Genomic DNA, 22,215 nt, shown 5'->3' with positions numbered 1-22,215 from the left:
CTAGCCCTGGCCGGTTTGCTCAGTGGTAGAGCGTCGGCCTGGCGTGCAGGAGTCCCAGGTTCGATTCCCGGCCAGGGCACACAGGAGAAGAGTCCATCTGCTTCTCCACCCCTTCCCCTCTCCTTCCTCTCTGTCTCTCTCTTCCCCTCCCGCAGCCAAGGCTCCACTGGAGTTTGCTCCACAAAGTATGCCCGGGCACTGAGGATGGCTCTGTGGCCTCTGCCTCAGGCACTAGAATGGCTCTGATTGCGGCAGAGCGATGCCCCAAGATGGGCAGAGCATCACCCCCTGGTGGGCATGCCGGGTGGATCCCTATCGGGCACATGCGGGAGTCTGTCTGACTGCTTCCCCGTTTCCAGCTTCAGAAAAATACAAAAAAAAAAACCCACAAATTTCCCAACTTGTTCCTAATAGTATGAAACACTTATATTTATATAACATTTAATACACATTTTATTCCAATTGTAAGTGGAGGAGGGAAAAGGTGATAGAAAAGATTTTTAAAAGATGGCAAAAAGTCTGGATGAGCGAAAATCTAATGTATATCCAACTGGAAAAATATATACAGAATAAAAAAGAGAAAATGTTTAAAGAGAAAGTGGCTCAAATCTCCCCTAACTGAAGAAAAATAAGAATGCAGATCTACAGAAAACCAGAGAGGAAGGCAAGGAGCCAGACAAAAAGGAAAGATAATCTACAACAGAATTCCCAGAAGCCAGAAGACAGCAGAGGATATCTTTAAGGCACTGGAGAAAACTATTAACCTAGAAGTGAGTACCCAATAAAGTTACCTTTTAGGAACAGCAATAAAATAAGGACATTTATTAATAAATAAAATGAGTTTGTCAACCAGAGACCTGCACTTACTGAAGTTCTGAAGGACCATTTTATTTAAGGCCACACTGGACCTGCTCTGCATCCTCCCCAGCACCTACTCATGAGCATGCCCAATCTCCCTTTCTTGACTCTAACTTTATCTTTCATCCATAACATCTCATATTCTAAAATACACAATTTATTTTTGTTTTATTTAAATTGCCAATCTCCCCCACAAGATTGGAAGCTCCAAGGAGGTAATAATCTTTGCATGTTTTATTCACTAACATAAGCTAAGCAGCAAGAAAATTATTTGACACCTATTAGGTACTCAATAAATATTACTGAATGGGTGAATGAACAAACAAATGAATATACTTCAAGAACAAGAGAAAGAGTTGCTATAGTTTAAATGTTTGTGACCTCACAAATTTCACATATTGAAATCCTAACCCTCAAGATGATGGTATTAGGAGGTGGGGCCTTTACAAAATGACTAGGCCACAAAGGCAAAGCCCTTATTAAATGAATTAATGCCCTTAAAAAAAGAGGTGCCAAGAAAGATTTCTTTCCCTTCCTGTTATGTGAGGTTACAACAAAAAAATGGCCATCTAGGAAGTGGGCCCTCATCAGATACCAGATCTGCCTGTGCCTTGATGTTGCACTCCCCAGCCTCCAGAACTGTGAGAAACAAATGTCTGTTGTTCATAAGCCACCAGTCTATGTTATCTTGTTATAGCAGCCCCAACGGACTAAGACCATAATCCAAGAAGGACAATCAGACATGAAATGTGGGATAAGCAAGCAAATCCACATGTCAATCAAAACTAATATTGTCTTTTCCTTTTCTTTTTTTGTGCATATGAAAGAGAGAATGAGGGATGAACAGGAACAGACAGACAGGAAGGGAGAGACATAAGAAACATCAACTCACAGTTGTAGCACCTTAGTTGTTCGTTGATTGCTTTCTCGTAAGTGCCATGCCTAGGGTGCTCCAGCTGAGTCACTGACCCCTTGTTCAAGCCAGCGACCTTGAGCTTCAAGCCAGTGACCTTTGGGCTCAAACCAGCAACTATAGCATCATGTCTATGATCCCACACTCAAGCCAGCGACCCTGCACTCAAGCTGGTGAGCCCGTGCTCAAGCAGGAGATCTCAGGGTTTTGAACCTGGGTCCTCAGTGTCCCAGGCCGATGTTCTGTCATCTGCACCACCACCTGATCAGGCTAATACTGCCTTTAAAGTTAATAATGCGTTCTTGGAATGTCAGATTGGGTTTTAAATCCTGGCTATATGTTAGTATAAGAAATATACCTGGCCCTGGCCGGTTGGCTCAGCGGTAGAGCGTCGGCCTAGCGTGCGGAGGACCCGGGTTTGATTCCCGGCCAGGGCACACAGGAGAAGCGCCCATTTGCTTCTCCACCCCTCCGCCGCGCCTTCCTCTCTGTCTCTCTCTTCCCCTCCCGCAGCCAAGGCTCCATTGGAGCAAAGATGGCCCGGGCGCTGGGGATGGCTCTGTGGCCTCTGCCTCAGGCGCTAGAGTGGCTCTGGTCGCAATATGGCGATGCCCAGGATGGGCAGAGCATCGCCCCCTGGTGGGCAGAGCGTCGCCCCTGGTGGGCGTGCCGGGTGGATCCCGGTCGGGCGCATGCGGGAGTCTGTCTGACTGTCTCTCCCTGTTTCCAGCTTCAGAAAAATGGAAAAAAAAAAAAAAAGAAATATACCTAAAGTATAAGGATATGGAAAAACAAAGTAAAAGTACAGGCGACAGAAAAAGAGATATACCTAGCAGGTACCAATCCAAACAATGTAGCTGCGTATTAACAGCAAGCAAAATAAGTTTTAAGATACAAAGTTTTAATAAATAGTCTCTAGATGATAAATGCTGAAAGTTATAGTTATCAAGAACACATAATTCTAAATTTGTCTGTACCTAAAAGAACAGCCTCAAACAGCAAAAACTGAGCGACAAGGAGAAATTAACAAACCATACCTTATAATGAGATATTTCAACACATTTCTCCAATTATCAGTAAGAAACAGAAGACCTGATTAGTACATTAAAAAGCTTGATTAGATGGGCATTCACAAATGCCAACAATTAGAGAGAAAACATTCTTTTCAAGCACATATAAATATTTATAAAAACTGATCATACACTCAACCATAAACTAAACCATAACAAATTTCAAACAGAATACACCCTCTGACTATAATACATAATTTAGGAGTTAATAAAAATAAATAAAAGTTAGGAATTAGAAAAGAAGAAATAATTCTAAATAACTTAAAAATCAAACAGGAAATTTAAATAGAAACAAAAATACTTAATGAATGATAAGCAAAAGATTACATTTTTCTACTTGTCGGATACAGCAAAAGTGGTGCTTATAGAAAAATACGCAAAATGTTGATATTAGAAAACAACAAAAAATAGGCTAAGTGTCCAACTAAAAAAGTTAGAAAGAGAACAAGATAAACACAAAGAAAAAGGAGAAAACAGAGATATAATGGAAAAATCAGAGAAAGAGAAATAAACATAAAGTAAAGAGATCAGAAAAAGGTAAATCTGGTTCTTTGAAAAACTCCTAGTCACTAGGACCTAGTGGAATGGATGAACTGAATGTTTAAACCTGAAAGGCAGTAATTTTCTCTGTGCGTCACCTAAATGCCAGGGAAGGCTCAGCCCTCTTGCCTTCTCTTCCAACATGAGCACTGAGTCTCTGGAGCAGGGGGCCAGCTCACTGTCCCTCAGACCGTTGGAGGGCCGGACTATAAAAAAAACTATGAACAAATCCCTATGCACACTGCACATATCTTATTTTAAAGTAAAAAAACAAAACGGGAACAAATACAATATTTAAAATAAAAACAAGTAAATTTAAATCAAGAAACTGACCAGTATTTCAATGGGAACTATGGGCCTGCTTTTGGCTAATGAGATGGTCAATGTGCTCCTCTCACTGACCACCAATGAAAGAGGTGCCCCTTCCGGAAGTGCAGCGGGGGCCGGATAAATGGCCTCAGGGGGCCGCATGTGGCCCGCGGGCCGGCCGTAGTTTGGGGACCCCTGCTCTGGAGTAACAGAAACTTGTTTCCTGCCTCTCTCATATATAGTACAGTGCAAATGTGGCTCTTCACACCTCTACCCCACCCTATGTCAAAACACTGCTCTTCTTCAAGTCCTGCGACCTCAACTAACTCCAGAAGAGTTTCCTGAATGACTTCCCACACATACAGGAGGCACATCCCATAACCTCTCCAGAAAGACTCTACATTCTGGCTTGTTCTGGGATATTTTGTAGCTTACCTTGTCCCTCATCCACCAGTAGGCGGCAACTAGCAAAGTGTCATGTAAATGTTTTTTAATTGAACCTCACTAGTCAAACTTTGTGCCCTCTGAAACTGCATCTTCCTCAATTTATAAACGTGATTCAAACTCAAGCAATTTTCCTATAACCTCACAAGTTTTTCTCTGATTATTTTATATTCAGATCTTCCCTAACATAATGCTTTTGCATATCACTCCTAAATATGTTTTCCCAAAAGTATGTCCTTAAACAATTGTGTAATCTTTGGCTGGTCCCCATAATAAGCAAACTAAAATCCAGACTCATTTCTCACAACACGGGAGTGATCTTTACGTCAGGAGATTCTGCACGCACTTTGGTCTACTGTACAAAACAAACGCCGAAGGCTCTCGCCACCAAACCTCTCACTTTATCAATAAAGAAATTATGTCTTGATATTGGTCACAGTTCTCCATTCAATATTTCTGTCATAACACTTCTTTACTGCCTTCCCATCCCCTTAGGTTATCTGGCTTCAGATCACATTCTTCTCTTTTTTGAAAAATCAATTCAGTTTCTTCAACTGTAAATATGTAGCTTGCTGAAAAGCTCTAAATAAGTAATACCCATTCTATCCTCTAACTTCAACTCTGCATTTCCCACTGGCGAGCTGGTCATCCTTCACTATCTTACACTCAGTCATCACTGTCTGGGACATGTGTTTGAGGGAGAAGGAGGGAATCAAGACTATTTGGCAGCTTCACTTGACAGACACACATATATCATAGTGCTTCAATGGCAGAGATAGTACGACATGCTACCCGCATACTCCCTAATAGGCTATGAACTTCATTATATGGGCAGATTAAAAAACACATATATACATGGGCTAAGACCTTACTAATTAAATAGACAGCAATAAAGTCTCTTTAATAAGAGCAGGCAACCCTTTTCAATTTAGTTGTCCAATTTGGCTCTTTTCAGGAACACCTGGTCGTGGTCTGGACCTCCGGTCTTTCTTTCAATTTGGGGCATACATTTACCTTCTCTGGATAAAATTACACTTTTTCTTTTAAATACCACAGCTCCACTGGCCTTTGAACTGAGTCTTAAAGCAGTGGGGAACAACAGATAAAGGACTAAAAGGTAACCGGGACAATCTGGAGTCTATTCCTGCCCAGAAACACCAGGACAATTGAAATGGGTCATTTCTCCTGGATTTAAATCCGATCCCCTCCAGACTGAGGAACAATATATGACATGGACTTTAATAACACAGTAATAAGTTACTTTATTTGGTGTGATTTTAAGTACAGCAGTATCTATTTGACTACACAATTAAGACTATGCTCATAAAAACAGAAATTTCAAAATCATAAATGCACAACTATTACAGATAAGCATATTAAAAAGGAAAAAAGAAAAAAGATCCCATATTTTTTTTTCTCCTTTTATTTCCTTAACTGCTTAAAATCTTACTTGAAAGTAGTAATATATCAAAAATTACAAAGAACAGGAGAGGAGCTAAGTATCTTCTGAATATAAAATGCAATCTAAATTAATTATAATAGCAGTATATCCTAGAAATTCTAATGCCATTTAAATTAAACTCAATGTTTTAAGAGACTTGCAACATTCAAAAGTAAGGACAGGACCCATTTGTACGTGTTTCAAAATAGTCTCATTTGCTCCTAAGTACAGTCAGCATGAATAAAAGCAGACAGACATTCAGCCTCCCAGACAACAGCCTCACATCCCTGATCAGTAACACTGTGACCCACTGTCGCTCTGGCTATGCACCTAATTCCTTTGGCCTATAGTACTTTGCTAAATTCTGTGGACAGTTGAACCTTATCAATTATCATGTCCTCATGAAGATAACAAACTGCCAAATTAGAGTTTGGCTTGACCAGCGAAGTATTTTTGTTGTTACGTATTCTGCTTTTTGAAGACCTTAGCATGGAACATGTATGGCCAGCAGTCCCACCTCTCTGGATTAGCTCACACGTTTGGGCTACCTGCCTGACTCCCATGAGTATTTGAGTTTGAAACCACTGTCCTGTAGAAACTCTATAATGCAATCAAGTTTATTCACTCAGATTTCTAAACCTAGCACTCTTTTTCTCTCCATGTAGATAGCTAACTCTTACTTTTCTTTAAGACTCAGCTTAAATTCTCTCTCTCTTGTAAGCCTACCATAAGAAAGTTAGCAAGCTTAAAGCAATTTCTCCATCCTGCTAATTCTTGTAGTTCTCACTGATGATCTCATTCATCTAGCACATACCAAATGGTTTGATTTCCCTTTATTGTTTAATTCTTCTGAACCAGATATAATGGTCAGGGCCTAGATGCCAGATTCTCTGTTTACTCCCTAAAGCTTACTATAAGCCTGTACAGAACAAGCATTCAGTACATGTTTGCTGGTGATAATGTTCAAGTCAAAGATGAAATAGGTGCTGGAAAGAAAAACCAAAGATGCCATGAGGCCATGACCTCTGGTGGAAACGTCACCCGAGCCAGTGCACTCCTGGTGGTGACTTGAGGGTGAATTCCTCATAACCTCAGGCGATGCAGATCAATGGAGCAATGAAAATGGACCTATTCCTTGGATAAATGAACCAGAATGACCACAGAACTTGTGAAATGCAAATGCTCTCAACATAGAGGGGGGAAAGAAAAGCACACTCACAAGCTTCATAAACTTGTCTTAGCTTGTAAGGCACTCCCCGTTCCATTCTGTCCCCAGTCCTCCTTATAAAATCACACAACCACAATAAACAGGTGCTAGGAAATGGATGGAAATTCTTGTCGTGGTGAAGGTCCATTCTTTTTCCTGGAATATAAGACATCTAGAAGTACATTTGTTAAACAGCCATCTTACCTGCATATCAGAAAAGAGTCTTTGTCAAGTTTCTCTAGATGGGCACGCCCCCTTGTGGGCACTTCCTGACTCACCTCTTTGGAGTGGTCAGATTGTGGCTGTTTATATTTCCTGACAATCATTTCCCTCCCTAACTTATATAGTAACTTCTTTCTTATCTCTGCAATATTGAGGAAGTGCAATAATATTATTAGTAATATTTTAAATAAACTCTCCTACTTTATTATGTTCTCAGACACAGCTTATTGTTAAAAACAAAGCATAGTTTTGGACTAACATATGCTTGAAACAAATAATAGATTCAGTTATCTTAAAAGACCGTAAGACTTACTATTAAAGAAAATAACATTTTTTTCTCTCAAAATTAATATTAAAGTCATCAACTGTAGATGTTTAAGTTAGTAATGTTCACTAAATGAAGGCACTTATGCTAAGGATAAAAAGCCAAAATGTTCATGCCTCCCTGAGTCTACACAAATATGATAAATTAACCACACACAGCAATCTCAAAATGACAAAGCTGTAAAACAGAGAATTCAATTCAATAAGCATTTATTGAATGTCCATTACACATACTAAGCAGAAGAGAGAAATATGTTCTGATCTGAGATTTGAGCTGGTCCTTTAGAGAGGACTTATATTAGAATTTCAGTAGTCAGAGAAGTCCCTGGCATTTCATTATTATTTAGTCTATGAAAGGAAAGAAACATGAGCAAAAACTTAGACATAAGAACTTTGAGCAAATTCATGAAAAGTCAATAGAGAAATGTGTTTGGTAAAAGAAAAAGATTATTCCAAAAAGAAATAATGGAAAAGTAGGTTGGGTCCAGTTTTGAAGAGGGTTTGTAAAGTCAGGCTAAAAAGTTTGGGTTTTAATCTACAGACAATAAAGACTATATTAAGGCTTATTACAGGAAAACAACATGACCAATGCAAGTATTTTTAAGGAAATGTATCTTGAGATAATATATAGGATTAAAGAGAAACAGAGAAAGGATAGAAGCAGGCAGAGAAGCAGGTTCCAAAGATACTACCACCATCTAGCCATCATGGGTGAAAAGGTATGGTCTTGATGTTAGTAAATATACCAGAAAGAAATAAGCAGAATATATATATAAATAAATAACATGTATTCGTTAAGCAAATGTTACTGAGCACTTACTACATGCCCATCTGAGAAGTCATGGTCTCTAAAACATACATAAACCCTGTCCACCTGGAAACTGTACTTCAGTGAATGAGAATGACATCAAATAACAACATTAAGAAAGGAAATAGACAGTGGAACAGTATGACAGCTTAAAATGAGAAATGGGGAGGGGGAGAGGCAATATTCCTGGGATCTGAAATCATAGGAACAAAGGGCTCAACTCGGGAAGAATCTTTACAAACAATGTGACCCAGAGCAAGAGAGCAAAAGGTTGGAAGAAAAGACTGGCGCCGGCGCCTGCGCCTGTCTAGTCCTGTGGGCTCTGGTAAGGAGCTACACTTTCTTCTCAAGAGCAGCTGGAACTGACTGATGAGTTTAAACAAGGGCATGACTATATGAACAAACAAGAGAGAGCCGAAGTAAACCACTTAACTTCACACCTTAAGGAACTAGAAAAAGAAGAACAAAGACAACCCAAAACCAGCCGAAGAAAGGAGATAATAAAAATCAGAGCAGAAATAAATGAAATAGAGAACAGAAAAACTATAGAAAAAATCAATAAAACAAGGAGCTGGTTCTTTGAAAAGATCAACAAAATTGACAAACCCTTGGCAAGACTCACCAAGGAAAAAAAGACACAGGACTCAAATAAATAAAATCCAAAATGAAAGAGGAGAGATCACCACAGACATCATAGATATACAAAGAATTATTGTAGAATACTATGAAAAACTATATGCCACCAAATACAACAATCTAGAAGAAATGGATAAATTCCTAGAACAATACAACCTTCCTAGACTGAGTCATGAAGAAGCAGAAAGCCTAAACAGACCAATCAGCAGGGAGGAAATAGAAAAAACTATTAAAAACCTCCCCAAAAATAAAAGTCCAGGACCAGACGGTTATACTAGTGAATTCTATCAAACATTCAAAGAAGACTTGGTTCCTATTCTACTCAAAGTCTTCCAAAAAATTGAAGAAGAAGCAATACTTCCAAACACATTTTATGAGGCCAACATAACCCTCATACCAAAGCCTGGCAAGGATGGCACAAAGAAAGAAAACTACAGACCAATATCTCTAATGAATACAGATGCTAAAATACTAAACAAAATACTGGCAAACCGAATACAACAACATATTAAAAAAATAATACATCATGATCAAGTGGGATTCATCCCAGAATCTCAAGGATGGTTCAACATACGCAAAACGGTTAACGTAATACACCATATCAACAAAACAAAGAACAAAAACCACATGATCTTATCAATAGATGCAGAAAAGGCTTTTGATAAAATACAACACAATTTTATGTTTAAGACTCTCAACAAAATGGGTATAGAAGGAAAATATCTCAACATGATAAAGGCCATATATGATAAACCATCAGCCAACATCATATTAAACGGCATAAAACTGAGGACTTTCTACTTTAAATCAGGAACAAGACAGGGTTGTCCACTCTCTCCACTCTTATTTAATGTGGTACTAGAGGTTCTAGCCAGAGCAATCAGACAAGACAAAGAAATAAAAGGCATCCATATCGGAAAAGAAGAAGTAAAGGTATCACTTTTTGCTGATGATATGATCCTATATATCGAAAACCCGAAGCACTCCACAAAAAGATTATTAGAAACAATAAACCAATACAGTAAGGTCGCAGGATACAAAATTAACATACAAAAGTCCATAGCCTTTCTATATGCCAACAATGAAATATTAGAAAACGAACTCAAAAAAATAATCCCCTTCACGATTGCAACAAAAAAAAATAAAATACCTAGGAATAAACATAACAAAGAACGTAAAGGACCTATATAATGAAAATTACAAAGCATTGTTAAGGGAAATCGAAAAAGATACAATAAGATGGAAAAATATTCCTTGTTCTTGGATAGGAAGAATAAATATAATCAAAATGGCCATATTACCCAAAGCAATATACAAATTTAATGCAATTCCCATCAAAATCCCTATGAGATTTTTTAAAGAAATGGAACAAAAAATCATCAGATTTATATGGAACTATAAAAAACCCCGAATAGCCAAAACAATCCTAAGGAAAAAGAATGAAGCTGGGGGCATTACAATACCTGACTTTAAACTATATTATAGGGCCACGATAATCAAAACAGCATGGTATTGGCAGAAAAATAGACACTCAGACCAATGGAACAGAATAGAAAGCCCAGAAATAAAACCACATATATATGGTCAAATAATCTTTGATAAAGGGGCCAACAACATACAATGGAGAAAAGAAAGCCTCTTCAACAAATGGTGTTGGGAAAACTGGAAAGCCACATGCAAAAGAACGAAACTCGACTACAGCCTGTCCCCGTGTACTAAAATTAATTCAAAATGGATCAAAGACCTAAATATAAGACCTGAAACAATAAAGTACATAGAAGAAGACATAGGTACTAAAATCATGGACCTGGGTTTTAAAGAACATTTTATGAACCTGACTCCAATGGCAAGAGAAGTGAAGGCAAAGATAAATGAATGGGACTACATCAGAATAAAAAGTTTTTGCTCAGCAAGAGAAACTGATATAAAAATAAACAGACAGCCAACTAAATGGGAAATGATATTTTCAAACAACAGCTCAGATAAGGGCCTAATGTCCAATATTTACAAAGAACTCATAAAACTCAACAACAAACAAACAAACAATCCCATAAAAAAATGGGAAGAGGACATGAACAGACACTTCTCCCAGGAAGAATGGCCAACAGATATATGAAAAGATGCTCAGCTTCATTAGTTATTAGAGAAATGCAAATCAAAACTACAATGAGATACCACCTCACCCCTGTTAGATTAGCTATTATCAACAAGACGGGTAATAGCAAATGTTGGAGAGGCTGTGGAGAAAAAGGAACCCTCATTCACTGTTGGTGGGACTGTAAAGTAGTACAACCATTATGGAGGAAAGTATGGTGGTTCCTCAAAAAACTGCAAATAGAACTACCTTATGACCCAGCAATCCCTCTACTGGGTATATACCCCAAAACCTCAGAAACATTGATACGTGAAGACACATGTAGCCCCATGTTCATTGCAGCACTGTTCACAGTGGCCAAGACATGGAAACAACCAAAAAGCCCTTCAATAGAAGACTGGATAAAGAAGATGTGGCACATATACACTATGGAATACTACTCAGCCATAAGAAATGATGACATCAGATCATTTACAGCAAAATGGTGGGATCTTGATAACATTATAAGGAGTGAAATAAGTAAATCAGAAAAAAACAAGAACTACATGATTCCATACATTGGTGGAACATAAAAATGAGACTAAGAGACATGGACAAGAGTGTGGTGGTTACCAGGGGTGGGGGGAGGGAGGACATGGGAGGGAGGGAGGGAGAGAGTTAGGGGGAGGGGGAGGGGCACAGAGAACTAGATAGAGGGTGGTGGAGGACAATCTGACTTTGGGCGAGGGGTACGCAACATAATTTAATGACAAAATAACCTAGACATGTTTTCTTTGAATATATGTACCCTGATTTATTAATGTCATCCCATTACCATTAATAAAAATTTATTTTAAAAAAAAATAAAATAAAATAAATAAATAAATAAATAAATAAACAAGGGCATGATAAAATAAAATGGCACTTTAAATGATTCTACAAATGCTGTTTATAGAACTGAGTGGAAGGGGCAACAGCAGTGTGGGCACTCGGGTAGGATGCTATTGCAGTCATCCAGGAGAGAGTGATGAAGTTTGAATCTAGACATGCTAAGTTAGGGTATGATGATTCTAAGAAGTGAAACTATGTAACACGCAACTGGAACAGTTTAGGACATGAAAAGAGTTAGAAATATAAATTTAGATTCATCTATTCAAGCAAAGTTTAATTAAAGGGGTGCTATGTGCTGGGTGCCTGTGGACAATGACAATGACATCAAGATAAGCTCTAGTCTAGATCAAGGAGAAAAGAGCTCCAGTCTACCTGGAGAAGGGCTAATTGAGTGAAGGTGGACATGAAGTTACTAACTAAATGCAATCATGTAATTCTCAACTCCTCTAGAATATTCTGAGTTCATTATACAATGATTTCTAGACCAGGCCCATTGTGACATATTAGGCAAAATAAAGCAATAATTCTCAAATGCTGGCCCAATACCTTGCCCATTCCTGCATATTCTGATTCAGTATATTGAGAATAGAGCCTAAGAATCTGTAGTTTTAAAACTCCCCAGATGAATCTAATGGTCGGCCAGGTGTAGTATACACTAGAATAAAGAATCTCTCAATCAGAGGATCAAGAGGGTTTGGACAAACCACATTGCCAATTAAAATATTTTAGAGAATTATCCAGCTGGAAAGAAACATGGTAATTATCTGGTCCCGCATGTTGACTTTACTGCTGAGGAAAGTAAAGTTTAGACAGGTTCTATGTTGGTCCAAGGTCTCTAGGCTAGTCAACAGCAGATCTAGATTGAAGTCCTAGTCCACTATCCCCCATCTCTCAACCTATCCTACTCCCTACACTCCTTAAATAATCTTACCCTCAGGTATTGAATTCTAAAATAGTTCTGGAATCAGACTACAAAATCTTGGCTGATTAGAGAAGAAGTGACTCAACCAAGCTTCTAAAGACTCACAGATAGCTTTTCCTCACCTTCATCAAGTATTGCTTCTTACCTTCTGATCTTAAAACATCCTTGTAATTGATCTGTGTGTGTGTGTGTGTGTGTGTGTGTAGACACAGACATTTGTCTCTTCATGCATTGGTTTATTCCACTGGTCTACTGGCTCTAAGAGTCAGCATCACTATGTGATGGGTCAACTCAGGTCATTAATTCGTAGTAATACTCTACAAGGAGATATCTAAGTTCCGACTTAGAATCTGTTGCTCTTAATATCATGATCTGAGCCAATTCCCAGATGGGAAGGCATCTATCTGTACTCCCAATTAAATTCCACTCACTGGAGGTATTGTCTGTTAGAAAAGCTATAGTATAGTGATTTCTACATTATGTTCAAAATCAACAGGGAGTATTCCAATGATAATAAAGGAATGCTCTTTTTTCCCTCCACTCATCCTGTCAAACAATTAAAAATTTTTTAATTTTTTTTTAATTTGTTGATTTCAGCAAGATAGGAAGGGAAAGAAAGAGAGAGGAACATTAAGCTGTTCCTGTATGTGTATTAATCGGGGATAGAACTGGCAACATCTGTGCTTCAGGATAATGCTCCAACCAGGCAACACTTAAATTTTTTAATATATTTTTTTATTTTGAAATCAAATTTACTGTGTGACCTTGATCAATAACATAACAGTACCTAGGTTTCCAGTGAACATCTCTATAGCATTTGAACTGTCAATTGAGTTGTGTGCCCATTACCCAAACACTTAAATTTAAAGAAGGCTCTACAGAGCTATTGAATACTAAAAATTGAGAGACAATTTATAAGACAATATTTGATGTCAGTGTATAACAAGTTTCCTGGAAAGCCACAGGTTACTTTTATTATATAACAAAAACAGCAATTAAGACTTATTAACTGTTCATCTTGTCTCAATCTTACCTCATAACTTTAAGGTTCAGTATATCTTTAAAGCATAGCTTAGTATGGGCTTAAGAAAGACTTGGAAAGAAACTCAGCATGAGGTGGTGGTAATCTAGTAACACATTTATTTAAGTCATTGGACCACCTACTTATTTACATATAAATTCTATAGGCTTATTCAGTAATCAAGATAGTCTTAGGTGAGGCGACTGTAATTTTTATAAAATATTACTTACAACTCAAAGAAATCATTTCATACAGAAGATAATCCCTTCAAGGATGAATTTACAGTTTTATTAAAAAACAAATGAATAAAATATATTTCTTTATGTAAGAGAAGTCAAAGAAATTTCTTAATCCTGTTTACTCACACATCTATGTATTAACCATCTTCTTGAGAAACTCAACAAAACTCCAGGTTAAGTAAATTTCTATAGAAGACTAATTACTTGTTTCCCTGAACATATAATGCAAAGACAAGTACAAATAGTACAATCTGAGGAAAACATGTTGTTTTTGTGCATTTATTGTCTTTGATCTTAACCTACCTCTCACCCAAAAAATAGAGTGATTTAGTATGATACAGTTAAGCGTTTACATAATAATTTCAAGATGGTGGATAAAAGGGAAAAATGTTACCCACAATATACTTCAAAAGGATAGAATCTATTTATATGAAGCACACAAAGGAAGGCCCAACATTTCCTTTCTAACATGTGGCCAATTTGATATCCCTATATGGTGGCTAAAGAAGACAAAATTAGAAGTTGTAGCATCTCTTTAGAGTGGTTTTGAACATACAACATTGTATAAAGCATGGCAAAATTTTCTAACTTGTTCATTAAAAATTAAAGAATTAAAGATATTTGCACAATAAAAAAGGTCTGATTTTCTTGTATTTCACTACCCTATACAAGAACTGCTTTATTTAAAAACCAATGAAATTAATTGAAAACTTAAATTACTTTGGAAAAGTGGTGGGAGGAAGCAAAGAATTCTATGTACATTCAACTGTAAAATCTGTTATTAAAGAAAAAGACATGGAAACTATTTCGACAATATGCTTGTGAAAAATGAAGAGGAAAAAAAAAAGGCTTGAAACATCAAAAATGTTGAGATCAAACAATATCCCCAACCTCTTTTAATACTCTAATAATAAAAGAGTCCCTTCCAGTAATATTCAGGGCTAGCTGTTTGAAACTGATATTTGTGAAATCTAGATTATGGTATGAATTGAGTCTGTTTGTTTCCCCAGTGTGAGCATCTTTGCAGCAACTCAGTCAGTCCTGTGGCATAAGCCAAGAATAGCAATTGGCCAATGAGTTAACTTCTTCGTTCCAAGAGAAAGGTTTCCTTATTCAAATACACCGCTCACAAAAACTAGGGGATATTTTAAAACGAATATGAAGTGATAAAATATCCGCTAATTTTTGCGCACAGTGTATAATAAAGATTAATACCCATATAAACTACCATTTTGTTTTTGTATCAAAATGAAGCAAAAAATAAATAAATTTAAAATATGTCATAATTTCATCCCATGGACCACAAAATTACTGAAAAATATTCTAACAACAAGACAGTCCACGGCAATACTGCCAGGGGAGAGCCAGAAACCAGTTTTCAGGAATGACAAGAGACAGAGGAACATGCTGAACTATATCATGAACAGGGGATCAGCAAAACTCGGGGCGAAGGAAACCACAGGACAAACAGTTCTGGTTCTTTTACAGAAACACAGCCCTCACTCTGCCTAATTCTAATCTACGTGCATTTGAGTTACCCCAGTTTAGTTAAGTAATAGCAGTCACTCAACATGGTTCAAATTTCAGTTACCGCAGCATATATTAACTATGAGCAACTGAATCAAGTACAAACTTCGCTCCTAGTTCTTCAATCCACAGATCACTACTCATCAGGATCAGTGACTAATCATGTCATTTCTGTCAGTGATGGGTCACTGTTCACAAAGAGTAAAGCTGTCTCCTTGTCTCCCAGCAATTGAACCACATGACATTTTACAAAAACTGATCAAAAGAGGGAACTGGCCAACAAAGAAGACAGTGAAGCAAAGAAACAAAAAGTGATAATGTTGGAAGTGAAATTTAATAAAAAATATATAATGTTATAGAAGAAATGGTTGACCACGGTAATGTTCAACACCACTAGCATTTAAGAGACTCTACACCAACAGTCAAAGGAACTTAATGAAAACAAATATATCAACATAAATAAGAAATGTAGTCGTCACAAAAAAAAAAAAATTAAGATTCCCAGAGGAAGTGGCACTGGCAAAAAACTTGACATTAAAGACATTCTCTGCCTGGCCTGTGGTGGCACAGTGGATAGAGTGTTGACCTGGAATGCTGAGGTCACCAGTTCGAAACATTGGCCTTGCCTGGTCAAGGCACATAACGACAAGAAGCAACTATAACTTGATACTTCTTGCTCCTGCCTACCTTTCTGTAAAATCAATAAATAAAATTTTTTTTAAAAGAAAAGAAAAAGAAACTCTAGAAGACATTTCATAAGACAGAAAGAGCAAAGGATAAAATGTTATAAGCCGATTCAAAATTAAAAAGGAGTTTGAGAATTCACCATGACCTAAAAAAATGCTCCCTCCATATCATAAGTTATAAGACAAGAAAGCAAGCACTGTTCATACTACTCTTGATAAGTTTTTACAGATATAAAACACTTGAATTCTTAATGCTTCTAATGTTTTAAGTTAGTGCACTAAATATTTGTTTTACTATTTTTGTTTGTTTCTCTATGCATTTATAACCAACATGAACAGTTTTTAATGTTTTGACAAAATAAAGGTCATGGAACAGCATAATTTTTTGCATGAAGACCCCTTTAGACATGTGCAACTTGTCCACTCACTTTTATGGTCTGGCTCTACTATGAATAGTATGGACTGTGTACATCATAATAGAAACAGGAGGTAAAAGAACAATCCAGAAGAGTTGGGTCTACCCAGAGAGGAGAGTGGAATGGAAAGTAAATGGCTATTATTTTGACAGTACGCAATACTAGTTAATAGTAATCTTTTCCTTCTCCTGCACGTCTTCCCTCTAAGTCACAAAAAATAAGCATGGATGAAATAGAGACGCCAATTACTAAGAACAGACAATTACTAAAAATTCATATTCTGCATTTTTTAATATTATGTCCTAAAATCTATATATCTTAAGTCAAGACAAAATGTGTTTTTATTTGATTTATGTGTAGATTAGCTGCTTAACCAAATATTGGTTTGCTATAACAACAGACATGTTAATTGTGAAGAAGGAGATAAAGAACTTTCTCCATTTATGCTACACAATACCAGTGATCTACCTGTTAGGTAACCTCTCTCCTACTCCTTCTTTGGCAACAAAAACTACTACATATTTTGTTTGAGAAGACAATGTGCCCATCAGCAAGCCATGAGCTGAGATAGTACTTAAAATAATCCACTCATTTTCCCACTCTCCCTTGCAGCCAGGAGCAGCCATTGTGATAGAATTGTGCCTGCTCTCCGCTACTTTCCCGCCAAATGAGAAGACTATTGAGGGAAATTCTGAAAAACTTGCATACCAGTTAAAAAGTGACAAACACATCTGGCACTATCTCCCCACTCCCCCTCCACTCTTTCCTTCTCACCTTGAATGCAAATGTGACATCTAAAATTTTAGGAGCTGTATCATATCCACAAACCAGAGGCATGAGAGAAAGGCCAAAGAGAATCCCAGATGTGCTGGTCCTATAATCACTGGAAATCTAAGCTAATGCCTGCAACCAACCCACCTTCAAACTGTGCATTACGTGGCAGAGGGCCAGGAAGCAGGGAACAAATGTGCATTTCCTACACCACAGTAAGCCTTTTTTTCTTTTCTTTTCTTAAATTTTTTATTTGTTCATTTTAGAGAGGCAAGAGAGAGAGAGGGAGAGAGAGAGAGAGAGAGAGAGAAAGGGAGGAGGAGCAGAAGCATCAATTCCCATTGTGACTTGACCAAGCAACCTCAGGGTTTCGAACTGGCGACCTCAGCATTACAGATCAATGCTTTATCCACTGTGCCATCACAGGTCAGGCCATACAGTCAGCTTTTCTACTGTTTGCAGCTAAAAGCATTCCATGGATGAACCCTGCTTATTTTAAACTAAGTCAAAAGTAAATGTCAATGCCAAAGACTAAGGAAAACAGAAGCACTCTATTGAGGTAACAAGCTGATGTAATATTTTTCTTACATTAATTTTTACTTCTATTAATACTGTTATAATGTCCATACCATTACTTTTTCAAAAAAAATCAATATATCAAAAATTTCTAAATTTATCTACTTTTTTTAGGCCCCGTGGCTCAGCAGTAGAGTGTCAGCCCAGTGTGTGAAAGTCTAGGGTTCAATTCCTGGTCAGGGCACACAGAAGAAGTGACCAGCTGCTTCTCTACCCCTCCCTTTTCTCTCTATTTTTCTTCTTTCTCTCTCTCTTCCCTTCCCACAGCCATGGCTGCATTCGAGCAAGTTGGCCCCAGGCACTGAAAATGGCTTGATGGCCTAACCTCAGGTGCTGAAGTAGCTTGGTTGCCAAGCAACAGAGCAGCAGCCCAGATGGGCAGAGAATCACCCCATAGTGGGCTTGCTGGGTGGATCCCGGTTGGGGTACATGTAGTAATCTGTCTCTCTGCCTCCCCACCTCTCACTTAATTAATTAACTAATTAATTAAATACAATACTGACATATTCTACTGCATCCTCTTTTCAAGACAGTATTTATCTCCTTCAACACTAGTAAAATGTGAACATCAGGAAAGTTACCAAACACTGTATTCTTTTTCTTATATTTACATACCCAACTCACAGCTCCTTTTCTATAGCCACAACAAACAGGAGCACCAGGCCTTAGTCAATGCAGGCACACCAAAACTATGCTGAAACTATACAGACAGGACAGGGAGAAATAAACTAAACGCAGGTTGATTTAGAAAACAGCTATTTGCCCTTTCCTACCCTATCTCTAAAAATTACTATACTTCCTATTAAAATTTTTAATTTTCTGCTCAATTGATTCATTATCTGGTGGTCTTTTCTTTCTGAGAGCATGTTTTAATTACACTTACCACAAGAGACAAGGCAGACCTAGGTTATATACACACTTATAAGGAACCAGAATGTCCTACATCTTGATAGGTACATGAGTATATACATTTACAGAAATGATTAAATTGCTCACCATACGCAAATTTTATCACAATTTTATAAAAGAACAACAGTCCTAAATTTTCTTACTCAGGTATCACAGGGATACAAAAACCTGAGAAATGGAACCACACTGTCATCCACTTTCACCAAGGTCTACTTACTAGACTGTTCATTTTCTTCCTAAATTCAGACTTTCCTCTGGCAGAAATATAAAAAGATTTGGATCAAAATTATTGAGTAGTTGTTCAATGTGACAACATACAGGGGAAAATCTGTCACTATGAAAGATGATTTATTATGCATTTATATATAAGTAAATCAAATAAAACTATAATAAAACTCATAGACCAGTATTAAGATGCCAAAGCACATCAAATAACTGTTACATGAGACACCCATCATGAACTATGTGCTAATAAATCCCTCAACCATAGACTAAGCAAGAATGTTGTGGTTTTCAATTTCTTTCCACCCCTCAAACACCTAAGAAATGCCACACATGGACTCATGATGGTACATTAAAGTGTGAAATGCAAATAAAGAACATATAACAATGAGAAACAGAGGCCTGTAATTAGAATGTAAATTTTAAAAAAACTACATAAATCTAATATATACATATCTTTACAACATACTCTATCCCCCAAATAGCCATGTTGAAAGTCACTATCTATAGCTGCAAGGCCTGATTAGGTTGTAGTACAGTGGATAGAGTGTCAGATTGGAATGCAGAGGACCCAGGTTCGAAACCTCGACGTTGCTGCCTTGAGCACAGGTTCATCCAGGTTGAGCACGGGGTCGCTGGCTTGAGCATGGGATTGTGGACATGACCCCATCGTTGCTGGCTTGAGCCCAAGGGTCGCTGGTTTGAAGTCCAAGATCACTCACTGGCTTGAGCCCAAAGTCCCTGGTTTGAGCAAAGGGTCACTTGCTCTGCTGTAGGTCCCCAGTCAAGACACATATGAGAAAGCAATCAATGAACAACTAAGGAGCTGCAACAAAGAATTGATGTTTCTCATCTCTCCCTTCCTGTCTGTCTGTCCCTATCTGTCCCTCTCTCTGTCTCTTTCAAAATAAATAAATAAATAAAGCCGCAAGGCTCAAATCAGTAGCCATCAACTACATGTTGCTACTGAACACTTAAAATGTGGTGAGGGCAAATGAGATATTAAATTTTTAATTTTATTAAATTTTAATTTTAAAACATTTTCAAATCAATTATTGTAAAGTTTTAAGTATGTTTGGAATAACTTGTCATGTAAACTAATATTTCAACTGTTATCTTTTTTTTTTACAAGACAGAGACAGAGAGAGGCACAGATACGGACAGATAGAAAGGGAGAGAGATGAGAAGCATCAATTCTTCATTGCGGCACCTTAGTTGTTCATTGATTGCTTTCTCATATATGCCCTAACTGGGGGGCCATAGCAGAGCAAGTAACCTCTTGCTCAAAACAGCGACCTTGGGCTTCAAGCTGGTGACCTTTGGGCTTGAACCAGTGATCATGTCGTCATGTCTGTGATCCCACACTCACACCAGCGACCCCATGCTCAAGTTGTGAGTACATGCTCAAACTGGATGAGCCCACGCTCAAGCCAGTGACCCTAGGGTTTCAAACCTGGGTCCTCCACATTCCAGTTCGAAGCTCCATCCACTGCACCATTGACTAGTCAGGCTCAACTGTTATCTTTATGAAATCCAAATACAGACCAAATATTTCCAGTGCAAGTTCAGTGTCACAATTAAGATGTGCTGGGAGAGTAAAATACACGCTGGCTTAGAAGACTTAACACACACACAAAAAAAGTTTAGGCCCTGGCCGGTTGGCTCAGCGGTAGAGCGTCGGCCTGGCGTGCGGGGGACCCAGGTTCGATTCCCCGCCAGGGCACATAGGAGAAGCACCCATTTGCTTCTCCACCACCCCCCTCCTTCCTCTCTGTCTCTCTCTTCCCCTCCTGCAGCCAAGGCTCCAGTGGAACAAAGATGGCCCGGGCCCTGGGGATGGCTCCTTGGCCTCTGCCCCAGGCGCTAGAGTGACAGAGTGACGCCCTGGAGGGGCAGAGCATCGCCCCCTGGTGGGCAGAGCGTCGCCCCTGGTGGGTGTGCCGGGTGGATCCTGGTTGGGCACAAGCGGGAGTTTGTCTGACTGTCTCTCCCCGTTTCCAGCTTCAGAAAAATACAAAAAAAAAAAAAAGTTTAATAGCTCACTAATGATTTTTTTCATTGGTTACATTTTTAAGTGATATTTTGGATTCACTGGTTTAAATAAATTATTAAAATTTATTTCACCTGTTTCTTTTTAATGAAACTATGAGAAAACTTTAAAGTACGTATGTGGCATGCATTATGTTTGCACTGGATCACATTATTTTAAAGCTTATATATTTAAATGCAAATGAATCATTATGATACATTAATGGTAAATAGTCCAAATACTTCCTGACCTTTTCACTTGATTGTCTTCTTTTCTTTAGTTGAATGAAATCTGTTTCCACCCTTTCTGCCAGCTCTAGTTTCCTCTTGTTTCTTTTAAATGCAGCTAAACTGAATCCTATAAAAAAAAATTAAAAATAACATTTGATAAATATTAGGGAATGGGGCAGATGAGATATCCTGAAGAGTCTTCTCAGGACAAAATCCTTTAAAATGTTGGATAAATGGTATAGAAAGTCTTTTCAATGTACACTGAAGTGGTGAGAAAACAAAAGGAAAATCCTAAGGTTAAAGAAATAAGAAAAAGGTCAAATCCAAAGATACAAGTGAGCGCTGAAGGTAGATGCTACCCATAGTTACCTGCTAATGCATATCACTGCCAACTTCAGTACTGAAGGTCTCTGTGCATAAGATCCAATGGGTGAAACCAAGAGACAATGCAGCACAAGGAAGCGTGCTGAAGATCATCCACAAATAAAAGTAAAGAAACCCGATTTGAGGAGTGACATCACGGAAATGGCACCGTGAGCAGCACGTCCAACAGATCTCCCCTAAATAACAACAAATTTATCAAATAGAAACAGAAAAATTTATCCTCGCAGCATTCCGGAGTTCCACACAAACTGAAAGCGAAAGGACTGTTATCACTTGAATCTGAGACTAGGGTGTGGAGGAAGCTACCGCAGCGACGTTCATTCAAGCCACCAGGGAGTGCGCCTGTGGTGAGTCAGCCCACACTCGGGAGCCGCAAGCAGCCGCGGGCGCGCGCCCGGTCCGGTTGCAGAGCGAGCACTGCCCACACTCGGGAGCCGCGAGCAGCCACCGGCGTGCCCGGTCCGGTTGCAGAGCGAACACCGCCCACACTCGGGAGCCGCGAGCAGCCGCGGGCGCGCCCGGTCCGGTTGCAGAGCGAGCACCGCT

At 38.4% G+C, this 22,215-nt stretch overlaps 1 protein-coding gene across 4 annotated transcripts in view; it reads right to left on the bottom strand.

The window, feature by feature from the left end:
• TASP1 (taspase 1) overlaps positions 1-22,215 on the bottom strand; it is a 329,261-nt gene that overhangs the window by 174,032 nt on the left and 133,014 nt on the right. For all 4 annotated transcript variants that reach the window (XR_010725983.1, XM_066234263.1, XM_066234264.1 and 1 more), the window contains one exon: positions 21,306-21,412. Coding sequence is in view for 3 of the 4 variants with exons in the window: in XM_066234263.1 (XP_066090360.1) it covers positions 21,306-21,412 (107 nt within the window). In the remaining variant the exon portion in view is untranslated. The remainder of the gene's footprint in view (positions 1-21,305; positions 21,413-22,215) is intronic.

The sequence above is a fragment of the Saccopteryx bilineata genome, chromosome 6 (assembly GCF_036850765.1).
Source record: "Saccopteryx bilineata isolate mSacBil1 chromosome 6, mSacBil1_pri_phased_curated, whole genome shotgun sequence".
Classification (NCBI taxonomy): domain Eukaryota; kingdom Metazoa; phylum Chordata; class Mammalia; order Chiroptera; family Emballonuridae; genus Saccopteryx; species Saccopteryx bilineata.
Note: the sequence above shows the minus strand (reverse complement) of the source record. Positions and strands in the feature narration are given on the sequence as shown.